This window comes from Toxorhynchites rutilus, chromosome 2, assembly GCF_029784135.1.
Source record: "Toxorhynchites rutilus septentrionalis strain SRP chromosome 2, ASM2978413v1, whole genome shotgun sequence".
Classification (NCBI taxonomy): domain Eukaryota; kingdom Metazoa; phylum Arthropoda; class Insecta; order Diptera; family Culicidae; genus Toxorhynchites; species Toxorhynchites rutilus.
The window spans coordinates 216634168-216655672 of NC_073745.1; the positions used below are offsets into that span (position 1 = coordinate 216634168).

At 38.9% G+C, this 21505-nt stretch overlaps 1 protein-coding gene across 20 annotated transcripts in view; it reads left to right on the top strand.

Annotated features, from left to right (window-relative positions):
• LOC129771454 (transient receptor potential cation channel trpm) overlaps nt 1–21505 on the top strand; it is a 338130-nt gene that overhangs the window by 143249 nt on the left and 173376 nt on the right. For 12 of the 20 annotated variants that reach the window (XM_055775094.1, XM_055775096.1, XM_055775099.1 and 9 more), the window contains one exon: nt 7967–8258. The exons of 7 other annotated variants lie outside the window; for them this stretch is intronic. In XM_055775094.1, coding sequence (XP_055631069.1) covers nt 8010–8258 — 249 coding nt within the window. In that variant the 5' untranslated portion in view covers nt 7967–8009. Of the gene's footprint in view, nt 1–1508; nt 1897–7966; nt 8259–21505 lie in introns of those variants that run through there. One more of the 20 variants, XM_055775104.1, reaches the window with a different exon arrangement.

Consider the following 21505-nt stretch of genomic DNA (forward strand, 5'->3'; position numbering starts at 1 on the left):
GAATGTTGTCTTTCAAATGTTCAAGAGTTTGCGGAGAGTTGGCATAGACACGGTCTTTCGCATAACCCCACAAAAAAAAGTCTAGCGGGTTCAAATCGCATGATCTGGACGGCCAATTGGCATCACCAAAACGCAAAATTATACGAAATTATACAATGATGTGTTTGACAAGCCCAATTGCTGAGCACGCCGTGGAATCGAAACATTCGGGTCATCCTCCACACTGGCAGCAACAGCAGCAATATTTTCGGTCGAACGCACATTACGATGATGCACAGGTTTCACAATATCCGCTACGGATCCAGTTTGTTCGAATTTACGCACTACATTAGCGATTGTGTGCTCTGTAGGCCGTCCATGACGACCAAAATCCGTCCGTAATGCTCGAAAAACATTTGCCGGTTTTTCATCATTTTTATAGGATAATTTAACAAAATTAACACGTTGTGCGATGCTAAAACGATCCATATTGTAAAATGGCAGACATTCAACTAACGATATGACGCTTTGGTTGATAGCTTTGTTAAACGGTTGTCAGCGCAGGGCTGTATACTTTCGGAAGCCCTAAATGGAAAACCCTGTATATTAGGCATTAAACTTTCAACGATGTAGGGTGACTCATCGAATATGGGACAGATAAAAAAACGTTTTCAGAACAAAGTTATCATAATAATATTATTTAGTTTTTTTTTTTACTAATTATAATTTTTGTTCTCCATTTTAAACCCTAAATCGGTAAACATGTTTTTGTACGGTTTGTGAGGTGAAACAGATCCTCTATCTTGTGAATTTCATATTCCTCAAAAATCTTCTTTCTTCTCTTCATAAATAGCACTTAGTATTTGGTTGAGATTTTGATGCCGAATAACGTGATTTGAATGTAAATTTCAAAGTTACTGATTTATAAAACCGTTGAACGGTTTTTCCGTCTGTGCTCGGGCATTCAAGTTGTTCTTCCTCGGCACATTACAAACTTTTTTTTGATTCAATTTTCATCTTGAACATCCTAAAGAAAAACATGTAGCGAAGTGTGAACAAAATGAGATTGAATATTATATATACAACTAGGATATTTAAAACATAAAGAGAAAATTCGAAAAAAAATGGCATATGTATCTTAAGCAATGAAAATCATAATTTAGATCAATTTTGAAGATCTGAACGAGAACATACAAAATTTTGGCTTATGCGAAAAACAGATGTATAAATATTTTTTTTATTTAAGTCATTTATTTTTACAGGCTCAGTTACATAGGTTTAAAGGAGCCGAACTCTTAACTATATTCACTCGCGAGACGCGACACGGAACTAGGACACAACACTTATAATCCTTACAAACATTAAAATGGTTAAAATTACCTTTTTCGTCGACCGGTTTCGGGCTCGATGTTGCCCATCTACTGGACGGTGTCCGACTGGTTACGATGGAGCACTAACACATATTCATACGGTTATCAGTACTTGTCGAAGATATAGTTTGCTGAGTTATCAGCTTCGTCAGATGGAAGAGTTGAGATGATATTGGTGCATCTTCTTCATTCATAAGTGGGGAATCGAAACTTTATTCAAACTAAACCCTCAATAAGTAGTGCATCCAGTGAAAAGGCAGCCAAACGTGCCCGAGTACTTTGGCTAGCCGAAGAAATAAGGTGCAAACATAAAGCGCTGTCCATTGTCGAAGAACAGCTGTATTCATTGCACCTACAGCTGTTGAAGCAAGTTGTTTACCACAGTGCTGTAGAGTGTATTGTTCATCGGTGTGTAGAAGGGAACAACGATTGTTGGCAAACAGTGATGTGTAAAATAAGTCGCAATCTCCAGGGACGTGTAAGGAGAACGAAAGAAAGGCATCACAAAAAACTACAACATCTCGCTCTGACGCAGGCGCCACAGAAGGTAATACGATCTCCACAAAACATCGACAATTTTGTTATCAACCTTTCGTCCGCACAGTTCGCTAGAACTGAGCTGGATCTATTGAACAAGGGATTGAATTTTGCCATCTCCCCCTCGCGCCCCCCCATCACCGACACAGTAAACAATATTGAAAGCGCAATACAGTACAACACTTTCACGTCGAAATCAGCTATACGGTACGACGTTGAGCAATGTTTATTAAAAACAGTACCCAAGACGGAAAGTGGGAAACAGACGAGCTTTGATACCTGGTGTGCAATACGACAGCTAAAAGCTCGCGATGTAGTTTATTCACGGGCAGATAAAGGGAATGCAGTTGTGATCATGGATAAACATGATTATGACTTACGGGTTCTTGACATGATTCGCTCCGGTCCGTATGAAGAGCATTGCTTCAAAAATGGGAAACCTAAAGATCCGCTTAATGCAATGACTGAAGAAGCTAATTCTGTTCGCCAAAAAGTCACACACTTGATGGGTGGGGATAAACTTGAACGAAAATTGAATGTACCCAATCCAAAAGTGGCATCGTTGTACTGCCTCCCAAAAATACATAAAAATCCAGTGGCGATGCGGCCGATTTCGTCTAACATCTGCACTCCAACTGAAAAAATGGCTGCTTGGTTGGTTGAAGAATTGAAAAAATATCCCATAACTCACGGTAAAAATGTCAACAATTCGTTTGAGTTGGTAGACCATTTGAAAGGCTTCGAGGTTAGGCGAGGGGAAATTCTGGTGTCGTTCGATGTTACAGCTCTTTATACTGGGAACAAACAATATTTTTTTGTGTTTTTCCGAAATATTGTGCATAGAAACATCGTTTAATGCAGAAATGAGTGATCTGCAACACCTTCGCAGAACATAAATCTTATTGTTGTTAGGCATTCGCTAACAAGGTGTACACGTGTTCTGTTAAAGTTTTTCTTGTTTGTTTGAGAATTAGTTCGTTCTTCCAAAACTGAAACGAGTGCATTTGCCCTGCTGAAAGTGTGACATGAAATTCTTGTACTTGAACCGATTTATTCGATGTGGATCTACAGAAGATACATGGTGGGACAGTTATGAATAGAATATCAACATAGGACAATTGAGCTTGATGTTGTTTTTTTAAAATCTGGGAACAAACTATATGTTTTTTTTGCTTTTCCGTAAGATTATGCATAAAAACAACGTTTTATGAAGAAAAGTGAAAATCGTCAAAAAGTAACATGGGACAACTATGCGTAGAACGGCAGCTCTGCTCTGCAAGAATTATTTACCTGTGGTGCTATTGATAACACATCGATGATCATGTCTCCGCTGTCCGATCTAATAAAACAATGGAAGAACAGAAGGAATACTCTTATACTGTGTTATTTACAATTTATAGTTACCATAAACATGTGACATGTACATGATTAAATCCAGCTCTGTTACACCTAAAATGCAAATGAGCCTCAATAAATAAACAAACGGGATGAAAAAATACCTACGATGAGACGGCGAGAGTTTCACTGGTAAAATCGGTGGAACGGAGATGATGTCGAAAAATGGTAAAACTTTCTTATTCCCAAAGTTCCAACGCGAGCCTGGTTTGAAGAGTTCAACGTTGATAAAACTTTTACTAGCATGATGTCCAGGTTGATGAGTAATCGTACAGCGCTCAATGCGCATTGCGTGATCAAGGATTTTATTCTACTCGTTGTTTGATCATGCAGACAATTTTGCTATTATTATATATTCACATTAAGAAAGTTTTTGTATTAGGCTGCTGAAACTTTACTCTGAATGGAACGAACGTTGTATAAAAATATAAGATTGACTAATTCCGTTAAAGGCGTAAATACCAAAGCTCTTGTCCTTTAAAGTGTTCCATAATGACCACATTGATATAACGCAGTGCTCTTCTCTTTTTTCGCATCTCCAAAAAATCATGATTCAAAAAAACACGATGCTATGAGCATTTCTGAAAAGAAAGAGATGCAGAAGTTTCGTACCTAGTACCGATCGGAGCAATTATTATGCGCGAAAAAAACATGAACATTTAACGAAGTGTGAAGTATTGAATAATGAAACATTTTTATGTTGAATATTGATCATTACATTTTAATTATCTTCGTTCATAATATCCATCCTGAATGAAGTTTTAATTGGGTACGGAGCAAAACATAAAGAGATTTATCGTAGGTACAAATGTCTTTAGTGACCATCTTTAAAGTATTTTATCACTCTCAGACTTAGCTTTCGGATGAAAACTACTCACGATGAAATTTTTAATCAATTGAAACTTGTCTGTATAAGTTGTACCAATATTATTTGAATGTACAAGATTCGCTTTTGCATTCTTACAAAGCAATAACTTGAATTCGATCGTCTGACAATCATAGAATTCTACAGAATGGCAAAAAGCACTTTCAATTCAGGTGGTAATCAACAGTCTACAAAAACATACGTATTCAAGAATGTCAGAGTGTAGGTTCACAACCTGTTTCCATCCCGAAATTTCAAATTTGAATCTAAGATACGAGATTATGTGAACGTTTGCTTATCATTTTTTTCAATTTAAGATATGCTCTTATTTATTTTGCTGTGTAGCAGACATAAGTTAACAAACATAATGAGGCACTTGTAGTTAAATCGACACAAACACGATTATTTCGATGCGAAAAATCAAAGCTAAGAAAAAATCAGTGAAAATTTGTATATACGGTTTGGGAAGGAGCTCGTAGCGTTCTATTAACTAATTAAAAAAATAAATAACTCAAATATACAATTAACATAGTTTCGTAGAGCAGAAAGGATTCTATCGAAAGAATACTTACCGTTTGCCAAACAGCGAACAAATCGTTGTTGAATAAAAGAAAAAGGAAAACGCTATGAATTTATTCTCCAACCCAATAGATGCGTCATTGCAGGCTCGTTCATTTTGAAGTGAGGATGATCATATTTTTTTATTTTAATTTTTATGATCTACATCCCAGTAGATAAAAGATCTTTATTGCAGTATTTTGTCAATACAGCATCAAAATTCTGGGCGTCATGCAGAAATCTTTGTTCGAATATTCACTCCTATTCCGGATTCCGATTGGATTTGAAATTAGGCATTGATTTGAATGTTACATTCTGTGCCTTGGTGGAGATCGATATTTGCATTCTGCAATCCGAAAGAGATCGACTTATGTATTCTAAAATCCACCCGGGATTCGAACCCGATCGACATGTGCAAAAGTGACAAAAGGCCTTGACGCGGAACAACACTGTGCCTAATAATGATTTTATAGCATTGAGTTTGAGCGAAAATGCTAAGATTTAAGGACAAAATAAGAAATTAAAAAATTATAGTAGGTTGTGTCCAAGATACGACCGCATTGTTGACGTAGAACTAAGCTGTTATGTTTTATAAGTCGCTTGTTTATACCTTCGGATATTGTTCTATAGTGCTGTGAAATTTTAGAAACAACTGCTTAGTAGAATAATCTCTGAAATGTTTTTTTCGTTGTAGAATTAGTTGACGATAATTGATTGATGAACAATACAGAACAATACACTAGCTGATCATATGTCACAATTAATTTCATGTCAATGTATTGAAAATTTACGTTTAACGCTATTCCGGTGGCCTTTTTCGCAATTGACATAAACTCGGCTACAGTCGATTATATACATGTTGCGCCAGCACTATTATTCCACATCTCATAACTACATCAATATATCTAACTACTAGGAATATAAACACTTCTCATCATTTTACGTTATTCTCAAAGGAAACGATTCAGTTTATATCAGTGGCTTCGAAAAAAGTTGCATTACTTTCTCATGCTCGAGATAAGCGCAGCTGCCACCCTTAGTGGAGGAAATTTTTGTACTGGTAAGCGAAACCTTATCACATACAACATTCCAGAACGACATTTACTTTCTTGGTATCTGAACAAGCGAAATAAACTCTTTTTGTTAATATCAACAACCTCGAAAATAGTAGCATTGCTTTATTATGATCAAGATTAGTGCAATACTAGTTAATGGCAGTTTTGCGACTGGCACGCGAACCCAAATAACTTATAACATTCCAGTACGACATTCAAGATGCTTGGTATTCCCCAAATGATTTTTTGGCACACAACCTTAATGCCTGCTTCTCCATAACGTCAGTTTAATGCATTCATGCAATGTCAAAGGCACCAACAAAACAAAACAAAACAAACAATATTAACTGCTTGGAAAAAGACTGAATTATGCCACACAGCTCGACTCTGCTGTAAAACCCATCGATGCGAATTCGCTGATGAGTTTGTCAATAGCGACCGCCTTCACCACCAGTGGGGGGAGCTTGATTTTGATTACAGCCTGGGTAACGGCGCTTGCAATTTCTACCGACGCGCCGAAGTCGCCTACTTCGCTGTTGTTCGATGCGGTGTCACTCGCGAAGGCTTGGTTCAGTGCGAGCGCTTTTCACTGCACCAACATCGCGTGCTTCACTAGATGACGCTTGCCTCGAAATTTGATTGCCCCTGGCAATGCGTTCGCTTTTTGCAGTGCTCGAGGCAGCCTTTCTCTTCTTCTTGCTCATCACACACTACGCGAAGCGTCCAATTTATGACGCGGAAAGAAAAACACACGATACGAATAACGCCAAAAACGAACTGAAAAAACTACACGACGATATCCAAGTTGGATTACCACTAGTGGGGTCCAATCTTAGATCGAAGCGCAGCAAAAGCAAAGTGAACTGGATTGCTCAACAGTTCTTCTTCTCCAATGGCACTAACGTTCCTAGAGGAACTTCGCCGTCTCAACGTAGTATTACTTGCGTCATTTTTATTAGTACTTAGTTGAGATTTCTATGCCAAATAACACGCCTTGAATGCATTCTGAGTGGCAAGCTCTAGAATATGCGTGATCACAGTGCAAGTCGGAGGAAATTTCTTTGACGAAAAATTCCCCCGACCAGAACGGGAATCGAACCCGAACACCCGGCATGTTAGTTATGACGCTAACCACTCGGCCAAGGGAGCACATTGCTCAACAGTCCGATGCCGAATGAAAGTTTGCCTCAGCGAGATCCACTGTTTATACTCTAGGCAAGTATTCCCTTTCATCGTTCTTCTTTTTCTTCGTTCACGGAGACTTTAAATCCTACGATTTCCCCTTCGTTGCTCGTCGATAAGTTGCTCGTTATTGACAGCTCTGTTCGGGAAAGCACAAAAATGGACAGAACAAATGTATGGGAAAATAGAAACGCTTAAAGTTTTCATGTATTTTAACCATTAACAAACCAGGAGATTCTAATGTATAGCATATTAAACAAATCTTAGGGAATTTTCGATTCGTTTACTATATAAATCACCAAAATCCGTTCGCGGCAAAAATAGTTATTAACGTTAACTTTATTTCATAAAAACGTGATCTGTTTCCTGATTTGGCACCCTTAATGAAAGATGTAGTTCTACGTCAAAAAAATATATGGTTAAGTAAGGGTGAAGGCTACGAGTTTGAAGTATTTGAATAAAGTCAAGTATGATTTTCAACAATTTAGAACTATATTCGAGCCTGCTAATGTGTTAGAGAACAAATTGCTTCACGAATACGATTGAATTATTTCGACGTTTGCTTCGCGTTAAGACAATGTTTCCACCTTTGAATATGTCGATCGGGTTTCAATCTCGGACGCATTTTAGAATACAGAAGTACAGCGAAAATGCAGAAGAATGCAAAATCGGAACAGATTGGGATGTTTCAAATTCGGTCGGGCTCCGGAATATGGATGATTAGGTTGTATATGTCATTGTTCTGAACAAACTTTCGAAACATTTCGAAAAAATGGTTCAAAACATTTTAAGACTCTAATCGATAGTATATGAAGAAAAGCAGAATACATCGAAAAAACTCACGCATCCGCAGAAAAAAAAATCTTCTTCATTAAACAAATAGGATTAATTGCGATTATCACTTTACAATAATTAATTGGCCTGAATCCATACCCCTGGTAGAAAAAATAGCATTGTTCTCTCCCTCTACGCACCTGCTTGGAACCTAACGGAAATGAAAATATCAATTCTGTATCCGGCTTAAGTCAGTTATAATTTTCCCGTGCAACTAACATACCCTAATGCCGCATGATGGGAAAAGCGACAGAGCCGAACGTTCCTTCCAACCACGATGGGGCTACAAGTGAGAACCAAGAGACGCAATTTTCAATATTAGCCCGAAGGCTGTGTCGAACGGATAGTTTCGATTTTTTCGCAACGCCACCAAGAGCTCCTTCTCCGCCGCCACCCTCGTTGTACTTCGACAACAACTCGTCCATTTCGACCAACTCCTCGATGGAACAGCTGGACGTTGTGCAGCTGTTTGAGGTCCACAAGGTAACTATGGAAACAAATATTCCAGTGTAGTGAACATCGGTATTACGGTAATTGTTCATAGGAATAAGCAAAATTCCCATCACAAAATTGTAAACAAAATTGTATAGATAACAATGAAATGAATTTTATAAAGCCAAATCTATGGAAATGAACTCCATCCATCATTTTTTTTATTTCAATTTGTAGTTCTATGCATCTAACAAAACATCATCGAAAAATTAATTGAAACTAGTTGATTTCATTTTGCATTCAAAGTGATTGAAAATTGCATGATCGTTCTATACATTCGTTCTCCGATGTTTCAGTATATATAATTTGACGTCCACCCAACACAACACTTCGCAATATCCTAAAGTGCATTCTCAGAACAGGAACATCATCTTCCACATCTGCTATTCACCACCCAAATGATAAACGAGAACATTTTACATGAATTCGTACCAGGTACCAGGGACATGTTAGGCCGAAAGAAATAGAGTGTCATAACGCACATATATACACGTGCTTCCAACATACGAGTATCATAATTCATTGCCATCTGTTGCCGCCATTCGGAGAAAGGCTGTACGCTAGCTAGAATTTGAAAGGTAGCGTTCCGCACTGTTGACTCTAATTGCATTTACGAGACGTGAAGTCAGTTCCAAAATGGTCCAATACAGTGATAGACATTCGTTTAGCCGCACTTGAAAAAAACAGAAAGTGGGTTATATCTATGGTATAACCGCAATGGTGACGTAGGACTATCGTTGATTCAGTGATCCTTTGTTTGAAGTTGAATCTGAATCCATTCTGAATGAATGAATAAATGAATATTTGGGGGACTTCGAAAACGAGAGCGTTACGTTGGAGGTACAAGGTTTTATGCATCCAATATTGGATACGGAAATATCCTACTGATGGGGAAGAATAATCTTCAGAAGCTATCCTGTTAATTGCGATTGATTGAAAAATCACAAAACCAAATGTATTTGGTCACAGTGTTACATGGATAGAAAACATTCAAATGAACTCTTTCACATGAATGTATTTTTAAATTTGCTAACTCGATAAACATCTGTTAATAGCACATGATTGAAACATATTTGGTCACAGTGTTACATGGATAGAAAACATCAAAATAAACTCTTTCAGTAACGATTAGATATATCCACATTTTCCTCGATACTGGAAGCCCACCAGTAGTTTATGCTAACTCGATAACCATCTGTTAATAGCACTTGATTGAAACATATTTGGTCACAGTGTTACATGGATAGAAAACATTCAAATAAACTCTTTCACATGAATGTATTTTTAAATTCCCAGAGGAACTGGCAGATTATTTTCCGGATCTTTCTCGATGCTGAATGGCATCCAAACGGAAAGAATTCCGCGCGTGTATGTGTGTGTGTGTGTAGCGGCTGCTTCGAGATCTTCCCGGGGAACCGTTTGTGGCATCACTCTCCTCTTGATAAATTCATGTCTGGCCTAAGGTGCACAAACAGGCTCTTGGTGACACCGTTCATCCGCGCTTTCATGATAAACGAAGAGCTTCACCACAACAGCGACAACATGCTCCAATCGCTGTTCAATTAGAACTGAGTGGATTTCCGAGCGGCGCTCGCTTATATACCGATTGGTGATTTCAATAGCCTGTTTTGAAAGCAATTTTAAGACTATTGAAACAAGTTTTTGGATCAAAAAGTAACAAGTATAGAACGCGTAGACATTTTATCTTTCGAATGAAGTGTTTATCATACCATTTCGTTCAGTTGTTTAGGAGCTATTAACGCTCAAAATCTCGGTCTCCGGCGTAACGCTTTCGTTTTCGAAACTTTGATTTTACACCCCGGTATAGAAATGAAAGACGTAGTCCTACGTCAAAACTTGAAACACTTACAAAACACTTACACTTACACTTACAAAACAACTAGGAATGTTCTTTTTATCGGGGTACTTATTTGCTGTAGTGATAGTATATTTAAGTCACTCTTATTGAAAGGACGTGCGTCACAATCACACACACATAAGGCGGCATCGGTGGATATAAACATTCAAACGTCGTTTTTTCCCGAGGCATATGTTTTGCCGCAGGGCATAAAAATCGAGTTTTCGCATAATCACCATGCCTTTATCTGTGTTTTTTGAAAAAAATACTTGGGAATGTTCAATTTACAAGATAAATATTAGATGTGCAACGTAAGAAGTTGGTCAGATTAGTGATTTACGTAGAATTTAAAGGAATGGCGAAAGGTATTCTATTGACGGAAGAGGGGCGGAAAATAATAAAGATATTCAATGAACAAAAGTTTTCTAATCGATCGATCGTAACAAAAATAGGTCTATCTGAGAAAGTGGTACGGAATTTTTTTAAATAGTGCCAGAAATATGGGATATAACGACCAACAAATGGGAACACCAAAGTTACTTTGCGTCTTAAAGGTCGAATAAGACACGAAGCAACCAGGAAACGATGTCCTGCTCATACATTAAGGCAGAATCAGTTGTTCCAGTGACGAAGAGGCATATTGCGCGCATCTTGAATGAGTCACCAAACAACATGTGGAAGAAACCTCAAGGGAAGTCGAAACTGCCCGCCACCCATAAGCAGACCCATCTCATTTTCGCCCGGCAATACATGGAATGGAAACTAGAATGGAGAAATGTTGTATTTTTCGGCGAAAAAAGTTCAATTTGGTTGGTCCGGACTGTTACAGTTGCTATTGGTACAATTTAAGTCAACGGCATGTCGTGAGATCGAAGCGAAACTTTGGGGGCTGTGAAGGTTCCTCAATGCCGGCTATAATCAATATGGCAACACTTTAAAAGCTGTCTGACTCGATACCAAATCGAGTTTTCAAAGTGATCCGAAATGGAGGTGGACATACTAAATATTAGCTACCGATTGGACTCGAAATTTGCCGCACAAATTACCTTTTATTGAAATTTTAGGATACGGCTAAACTAAAGTGACCAGATGGTCAGAGGTCGGGACACAAAAAACAAAACGTTATGTATATACGTTATGTGAACATAAACCATAGTTTAGCGAGTATTATTTCATAGTTCAGTATTATTTCTTTCTGAGTATTGGCACTCAGTTGTGATTTTTCGATGGTTTAGATTTTGTTTACGCCCGAAAATCACTCGCTCAATCAGAGCATTTACGCCTGGCAGGCACGATTCAAATTCTACAATTTTATTCAAATTACCGAATGGAATGCTCGAAAATTCCAATTCATTTTTCATCGATTTTAGTGTTAACGTATGCATTCAAAAAAATGTACAGGCAAACCTTTTTTGTGCGGGGGACCTGTTTTGTGCTTTTAGTTGCATATCGAAACGTGTTGCTGTTAAAAATCATGTCATGCAAAAACTTAGAAAAACTTAGAGCATTTTATGAGAGGAGAGGAATGATTTCAGAAGTGGATAAATGAGACGCAAATATGCTTTTTTCGCACTGAAATGCATATAAACCATCGAAAAAACTAAATGGACGTTAACTTCGTCAAATTTGCTTCAATTCATACACCGCACAGAAAAAAAGGACACAAAAGAACCGCACAAGAAAAGGAAATCGCACAAAAACAATCGCACAGAAAAAAAATCGCACAAAAAAACCGCACAAAACAGGTTTTACTGTACTAATTTCGGATGACGATGAAAGATAATTTATTGGATTTTTTTTTCTTTAAATCTTACGTTTATTAAGTCTACAACAAAAATGATTCAAGGCTGTTGATTCGCTGCAGCAGCACTATCAAGCAACTTGATGATTTTTCCATACTGCAAGCTCAACCCCACAGCGAAAGAGTTGGACATCCTGAGGCACTTTGTGTACGCCAGATATAGCCGATCTAGTATTTACAATATCATCTCTTTGCCGCTCCTTAAGCCGGGAGATCAAAGCAACCGGCCAAACGGTGGAGAAGAATCTGGCCAAAATGGACATTTTTATGCGGAAGCGTCAGACGAGACCGGCCGTATCTGAGCAGCAGGCAATCACCCAGAAGGAGTAGCTTGAGGTGCTGATGAAAAACTTCTTTCCAGCGAAAAAAGTGAAAAACTTCTTTTCGTACTCATAATGAAAGACGAGACGTACTTGATGCTAGAATTCAACGAATGGCAGGGGACCGGGTACTTTACGTTCCCCAGGTAAGCGATGATGTCGAATATATCATTCACATTAAGTTCTCGAAGAAGACGTGAAGGGAATGTCCAAGCCGCTCTTCTTTCGAGTTATATGGTGAACGAGGTGATGTGGTCTTTATGCCTAACCTGGGATCAGCCCATTATGCCAAAAGATCACTGGAGGATGGATCGGCTGGAGATAAACATTGTCGCGAAGACCACCAACATTCCAAACATTCCCCAGCTGCGCCCGATAGAAAACTTTTGGGCGAATGGCCAAAATAGAGAAAAAGACGACCACCACGAAAAGGTAAAATAACACGCCGATATACATCTTTCCATAGGCCATGGTTCAGGTTCCGGCCAACTTCCGTAAGACCGCCCAGCGCTTCATTTACGATACTTCATCAAACAACTCTGCCTCTTCCTGTCGAGTATACACTAGATCTTCCGGCTTATTTAAAACGTTAAGCCCTGACCGAGCTAGGAGACCAAAGATGAACTTTTCGTCTGACTCACGTTGGTCCCTGCGGATCAATAGGAGACTTTAAAAAAATCATTTTCCAATTTTGTTGCTGTCGCTTCCAGTTGACACTTTCTAAACAAAAAGCCCACTATCGGTGCGATGAAACCAGCTCAACGTATTAATCTTTGGATGCATTAGAAGCGCTCTTGAACCGTCTGCCAAATAAAAGTTTTTTTTGAGGTTCATCCATTTAAGAAAATCAACATGATCAAATTGTGATATTGAAATATATTGATATCGCGGGATATTTTCGTTTCTTTTGCCAAATGCGGGACGTTTCGCGGGACGGAATCTTACGCGGGACATTTTATTGAAATGCGGGACTGTCTCGCGTAACGCGGGACGTCTGGTCAGTTTAGGCTAAACGAATGTCCACCCTGATACCACATATTTGAATTACTTAGAAAACAAAAAGTGAATTTATACTTTTTTTTAGAATGAATTCGATGAAAATAAACAATAATAGTCTTTTATGAATAAAACTGTACAAAGAATTGACCTATTTTTAAAAATAGGAAAGGAAAAATAGAGTGCGGCTAAACGAATGTCCACCCTGATACCACATACGAGGGTCACTATTTATATTTCGGGAATTGGCAACACTGATGTGATGTGAGTCCATCTGACGGTTCCATCGTAAAGTTTGACATTTTTGACGATATACGTACTCAGAACATTTTGTCATACGGACGCTATTTGTTTATTTTATATTTAGTTGAAAGTTTGGTCTCGGCAAAAAAATGGAACTGAATCGTGAACATTTCCGTGCGATGATTTTTTACGACTTTCGACGTGGATTATCACAACAAGAGTGCGTCAATCAACTTAATTTGACTTTTGGCGATGAAGCTCCATCAAAAACCACTGTGTATCGCTGGTATAGTGAATTCAATCGTGGTCGTAGTTCGCTGTCCGACGAGTTTCGTGAAGGTCGTCCAAAATCGACTGTAGTGCCAGAAAACATCGATGCTGTGCACAAAATGATTAAGCAAGATCGTCATGTAACCTATTGTGAGATTGAGGCATCCCTAAGCATTAGTTCCACCAGCATATATGCGATTTTACATGAACACTTAGTTGTGCGAAAATTATGTTCACGTTGGATCCCACATAATTTGACAATCGCTCAAAAAAAAAAAGGCTCGTGTCGATTGGAATAAATGCTTTGAAAATTGGTTTAAGCGCATGCAAAAGTGTATCGATCATCGTGGCGAGTACTTTGAAAAACAATAAAAATATATTCGCAGCTTAACTATTTGTTTTTGTTCCTATTCCCGAAATATATTTTATTCCTATTCCTCGTATTTGAATTACTTAGAAAACAAAAAGTGAATTTATACTTTTTTTTAGAATGAATTCGATGAAAATAAACAATGATCGTCTTTTATGAGCAAAACTGTACAAAGAATTGACTTGTTTTTGAAAATATTGAGGAAAAACTAGAAGTGGGTTATATCTTTGATATAACCGCAAAGTGGACGTAGGACTAACGTTGACTTAGCAAAAAATAAGTAACAAGCATATAAATCTCAGACATTTCATCTCTTAGACAAACCACTTCGTTTAGCCGGAAAAGAATTATTAACGCTCAAAGGGGGCATCGATTCCTCCTCGGAAATACCCAGCGCAAATAGTACCCACTCCCCAAGCCCTGACAACTGGAATAATCGTATCGTTATCGGAGCAGGATTATTAACACTTGAGAAGAAATGGATTCCTCCTAGAAGTTACACAGTCAAAATTAGGCCTCCTTCCCAACATTTCCAACTTCCCAATAACGACGATCGATTGCAGCATTCGTAAACAAATATTGATATGTAATATAATATCCACTACATCATATCATATCGTGTTCTTCACTATCAAATCCATAGTCAATGACATCCATCGATCCCTCGGTTTTCGCTAAATGCTCCGTTAGGTCCGACTGCAGAGGAGAAATGGAATTGAAAGGCGACAAACGGGAGAAAGAGATGTTGAAAGTTGAAAGGAGATTGGTAGAAAACTTCTGCATTTGATCAATCGAATAATGTGATTATCATACAACTTCGTTTTGTCAGGAAGAAATCATTAATGCTCAAAGAAGGAATCGAGTCCTCCGAGGAAATATCCAGCGCAAATTAGAATCGACTATCGATTGCGGCATTCGTACACAAATAATTTTAAATCACAAACTATCACAAATTTCGTATTCTTCATTATCAAATCCATAGTCAATGGCACCCATCTGTATCAAATTATCATCGACACCACGATTTTCTCTAAATACTCCTTTCAGTTCGACCTGCAAAAACATTCCTAAACTCTAATGGGTTATGTAAGGTAAAGGGTGTGTCACATCAAATTGCATCACGGAAAAAACGCTGTAGAAATTTTATTTTTAGGAATTATATCTTCAGCTTTCGCTTATAATCAGATAAGAGTGTATAGATCACGTTGACCATGCTTCACTGTCAATTTTTCGTAAATTTGGAAGAATGTCGTCGAACGAAAAAGAGCGTCGTGAATTAATCCTGCGCACTCATTTCGAAAATCAGGAGTTGTCACATCGGGACATCGGTAAGATGCTGGGAATCGTCCAATCCACGGTCAGCAGAGTACTAAAACGATACTTCGAGAACCTAACCATCGACCGGAAGGTGAAGAACGGCAAAAATGGATGCTCCGTCAGTGAAAAAGATCACAAGCGCGTAGTTAAGCAGTTTAGACGTGATCCGAGAAGTTCGGTCCGGGATGTCGCCAATAAGCTGAATTTGTCAAGTTCATTCGTCCAGCGGACCAAGCAGCGGGAGGGCCTGCGTACATACAAGGTTCAGAAGGCTCCTAACCGCAACGAAAGGCAATACATGGTGGGGAAGACGCGAGCCCGGAAGCTGTACACCGAAATGCTGCCGAAGCCGCATTGCCTGGTAATGGACGACGAAACCTACGTCAAAGCGGACTTTCGTCAGCTGCCGGGCCTGTTGTTCTTCTCCGCAGAGGACAAATTCAACGTTCCGGAGGAGATTCGCAAGCAGAAACTATCCAAGTTTGCCAAAAAGTACATGGTGTGGCAAGCGATCTGCTCTTGCGGAAAGCGGAGCGCCCCCTTCGTGATGACCGGCACGGTAAACGGGCAGGTTTACCTTAAGGAGTGCCTACAGAAGCGCTTACTACCACTATTGAAGCAGCACGAGGGCCCGACCATCTTCTGGTCGGATCCCGCTTCGTGCCAATATTCAAAGGACGTGTTGGAGTGGTACGAAGCCAACGGGGTCACCTTCGTGTCAAAGGAAATGAACCCGCCCAACGCGCCGGAGCTTCGCCCAATAGAGAAATATTGGGCGATTATGAAGCACGCCCTCCGGAAGAACCCAAAAGTTGTCAAATCGGAGGCGGACTTCAAGAGAAAATGGATTTCTGTTCAAAAAAACTACAACCTGACGTTGTACAGAACCTTATGGACGGGGTAAAGAGGAAGGTGCGAGCATACGGGCTTGGGCTCGAAGTATGAATAAAAAGAAAATGCCAAAAGTTGTTTAATAGTTTTTATTTTACTGTCTAAAATTTTCAAAAGGATCGGTCTACTGGGCGAATTTCTACAGCGTTTTTTTCCGTGATGCAATTTGATGTGACACACCCTTCAATAGCACGCTTTCCTCGTATACGGACGGATCAGCTGGATGTGATGCGTTTTGCGTGGATAGCACACAAATTGGTATCTTAGAATAGGCCTCCTGCAGTGCCATAACCGCGAAACTTTGGAAGCGCAAGTCGGTTTTGAAGTCCACGAACCAAACGCTGCAAAGGTAGCTTGCGGATCAGCAATTCGGTCGACTTCTAATAGCGGCGAATTTCACGTAAAGAGATTCACCGGTAGATTTACGAGCTGTCTGCTTGGTCCCGATGAAACGAGTCCTCACGGTACGAGAGTAGAGGTAGAAATGAACGGAAGCAAAAGAAGCGTCATATTATAAACCATAACAGTATGAAATGTAAAGCCCACCTCTTTTATTATGTTCGTAGCTTAACCTGAGAGAGAAATGAATAACATCGTAGTAAGTATACAGTAATGTATTTGAATCCACTTTGATGAAAGCTGCATTATAAAATTATTTGTGTACGGATGTCGCAATCGATAGTCGACTCCAATTTGCGGCTGGGTATTTCCTCGGAGGACTCGATTCCTCCTTTGAGCATTAATAATCTCTTTCTGGCAAAACGAAGTGGTATGATAATCACATTATTTGAAAGATAAAATGAAGATGTTTTCTGCCAATTTCCTTCAACCTCCAAAAACCTCTTTTGGGGGTCTCCGTAGCCACATTGGTTGCGCGTTCGCTTAGTAAGCGATCGACCGTGAGTTCAAAACTCAGGGCCCTCATTGACCATCTTTGTGTTGTTATAGAATAGCTACGTCCACGCAACAATCATCAGCGATGGAGATCGATCCACGGTCGAAATAAGATCGATTCATCCATACAACTGCTCTGCTCTGCCAGACACATCGGGCTACTGTTCTATAAATAACTCAACAATGATCAATCAACTGTCTCCGCTGTTCGGTGGTCCAACTGGATAATGGAAGAACAGAAAGAATAACTCTTACGCCTAAATGGCTACTGTGTGAATGTACCATATGTAATGGTATAGAAGGAATACTGGCGAATGGCAACTGTGTAATGTGCTAATTATAGATATGATAACCATGTGACATGTACACGATTAAAATTCGGCTCTGTTACAGCTAAAAATGCTAATGAGCCTTAAATAAATAAATGGGATGAAAAAAAACCTCTTTGTCCCGTTTGTCGTTTTTGCGTTCGCTAATCTTTTCTCACAACACCCATTTCTCGTTTGAGAAATTGTTGAGTAAACATCGTTCGCCAGTGTGCGTCGAGCGGGAATTCCTTAGGATTCATTGCACCTCTAATAAATTGCTGAAAGAGGTGGTCTTACGTTGATCGCACTTGATTGAAAAATCCAAAACGAAATGTATTTGGTCGCAGCATTATATGAGTAGAAAGCAAATAATCGCTCGAAAATTACATGATTTTCGCGATTTGAAGCATTTTCCGTTTTTCATGTTATGCATCCAATATTGGATACGAAAATTTTCTACTGATGGGGAAAAATAATAGTCAGAAGCTTTCCTGTTAATTGCGATTGATTGAAAAATCACAAAACCAAATGTATTTGGTTGCAGTGTTATATGGATAGAAAACATTAAAATAAACTCTTTCGCATGAATGTATTTTTCAATTCCCAGGGAAACTGGCAGATTATTTTTCAGCAACGATGATCGAAACGAGAGTTCCGCGCGTGTATGTGTGTGTGTGTGGCGGCTGCTCCGATGTTTCAAGCGGAACCGTGGCATCACTCTCCTCCTAATGGATTCCCTTCTGGCCTAAGGTGCAAAAACAGGCTCGTGGTGACACCGTTCATCAGCGCTTTCATGATAAACGAAGTTAGCTTCATCACAACAGCGACAACATGCTCCAATCGCTGTTTAATTATAACTGAGAGGATTTCCGTGCGGCGCTCGCTTATATACCGATTGGTGATTTCAATAGCCTGTTTTGAAAGCAATTTTAAGGCTATTGAAACAAGTTTTTGAATGACAAAGTAACAAGTATATAACGCGTAGACCTTTTATGTTTCGAATGAAGTGTTTATCATACCATTTCCTTCAGTTGTTTAGGAGCTATTGACGCTCAAAATCTCGGTCTACGGCGTAACGCTTTCGTTTTCGAAACTTTGGTTTTATATCCCGGTATAGAAATGAAAGACGTAGTCCTACGTCAAAATAGGGTGCGGCTTAACGAATGTCTACCACTGTACAGTCTGCCAAAGCGAGCATCATTCCGGTGAGTGTGCAGTCGTTCACTCACTCACAGCTGATGCTCTCTCGCTCCCATTGGCTTCAGTGAAGTCGTTTTATCTATGATCCATGATGAGTGGCTCTCAGGTCTTCTCAGCTTGTTATATTATCGGGAAAGCAGTGCTAAGGGACAAATATTGACGTTCCTCCCAAAGTGAAAAGTTGGTGGAGGGCATTTTGCATGCATCCTCTCCGATGGAAATTCGATTTAACTCCGGTAAGGATCACATTGGTGTTAACCTTTTCGTTACTGAAAGGGGATGTGCGATAATGTGATACCTTTGAATACTTTTCATAGTGTAAGAAATTCCATAGAGAAGTCGAAAGCCAAATGATACTCGAGATAAAGATAACACGTAATTCTTCGACAAACGAGTGAAAACGTAAACCAAATTTACTTTGATAATTACATGCTCCATTGATCAGGGTTCTCAACCTGCAAAAAGTCAAATGTACGATGTCAACGTAATTGAACTTTTTTTGGCTCCCATGGCCGAATAGTTACTGATAGGGATGCTTATTACACAAATCTTATAATTGGTTTTCCACTTCCCTCATCAGATAAGTTATTTATGGTACACGGTCACAAGGATCGAATATCATTAAAATTTTGACGAAAATAATAGGTCTTCATGTGACGACCTCACGTCTCTAGTGAAACTTATCTCACGAGCGTGCTTCGCCAGCCCAAAAAGCTATAAATATTGAATTTTCCACCGACAACAATGAACAGTAACAACAACCAAATGCCGTAACGATAGTCAATCTCCAGTCGACGATAGGAAACTGGAAATTGCGTTAGGGATTTCCTCCCGTTTCGCACGCAGCATTCGCGTGCGCGTTTTCCCGGGCTATAAAAAAGGAATTTCATTTCCACTCGTCGTAAAACAGCAAAACAAAAAAAAACAGAAATCAAATTCCCTCGGCTTAAGTAAAATACCACCCGCCTCTGTTCGTCCCCTGTGTACAATCACTGAACAGATGCGGCGATAATTAATCCGGGATAAATTGGGAGAATATTGACTCTACTGAAAGCGACAACAATTCAATGATGACCAAGGAAAATCGAATGTAGATAAACAAAGGATGTACTCGGGCTCGTTTCGCTTCTCACTAACCCGATTCTACGATGCCAATTTTCAATGATCATGTAGCAGAGAGTATCTGGAAGAATAGGTTTGAGCACTTCCATCTTTTCACTTTAATTGAAACGAATTTTACTAATGAAAACTCTTACTTATAGCATAACGCTTTAATTGATTTCAAGGGGTAAGCTTAACGATACACCAGTAATTCAAATTAATATTCGCAGAAAGTAGAAGTTACAGTTTTTTTTTGCTTCATTTAGGTGAGTTTTGAGTTATGTTTTTGTTATGCCACAGTTATTGCGTTGAGACATATTTACACAGTACGATTGGTCGGACTGAAATTTTAAACCGGTGGCGAACAGGGGATCATAGATCATAGAATTTTAAACCGATGGCAAACAGGGATCTTAAATAGCGCCCAATCCTAAAAGGATTGTTCGATATTTGGTTTCGTCAGTTTTCCGACAGTGAATAGTATGAGGTCTCCTCAAGGGATATACTATTGCTGTACGAATTTTCAAACGCATTTTTCTCGAAATCATGTTTTTTTTCAACTGGTGGTATTTATATTTCAGGATCTACTCGACCGATTTGGCTGATTTTTTTTATCAGCATGTAAAAATGAATTATCTAAAGTGTTACCTAGCTGTTTTTTGATATCTCATTTTTTCGATTGTAGATTTTTTTTTGTTTGAAACATCCGAAAAAAAAAATCACGAGCATTCATTATTTTTCGACAGAGGTCCCTTTTTGAATAACTCGGACTCTATTTTATCGATTCGCACTCTATTTTTTCAATTCAGTCTACTCGAAGAGCAGTTTGCACTCGGTCTCAAACACATCAAGTTCTGGGCAAAAAGTATTTGCGAGGAATATTACTGCACAACTGTTGTTGTTGTGCATTTTGTATGTAATGATGATAGCAACGTGCATAGATTGGGTTTAGACAATTTTAAACAATGTCTCTGAAAGTATGTAAGAAGTGGGGGCCCCCATTGACCATCTTTGTGTTGTTACAGAATAACTACGTCCACGCAACAATCATCAGCGATGGAGATCGATCCACGGTCGAAATAAGATCGATTCATCCATACAACTACTCTGCTCTGCAAGAAACATCGGCCTGCTGTTCTATAAATAACTCAACAATGATCAACAACTGTCTCCGCTGTCCGGTCTAACTGGATAATGGAAGAACAGATAGAAAACTCTTACGCCTAAATGGCTACTGTGTAAATTTGTACCATTTGCAATGGTATAGAAGGGAATACTCTAACGCCGAAAAATGGCAACTGTGTAATGTGCTAATTATAGGTATGATAAATATGTGACATGTACACGATTAAAATTCGGCTCTGTTACAGCTAAAATGCCAATGAGCCTAAAATAAACAAAAGGGATAAAAAAAAACTATGTAAGAAATAAGAAAGATGCGTTAAAGTATCAGAAATTTCTGACATGGATTCTACGGTTTAATGTAATAATTTTCCAGTGTCCAGTGTCCAGCATAGCAATATTCCGTATATTTTTTTTTTAAATGTAACTCGCATTCCCCCAGGAATACCTCGAATATATATTCTGAGAGGCAAGTTTGAAATGCAATTGTGATTTAGAACATAAGAGTGCCAATGAAAATGGTCATCTTGAATTTTCAAAGGGAACT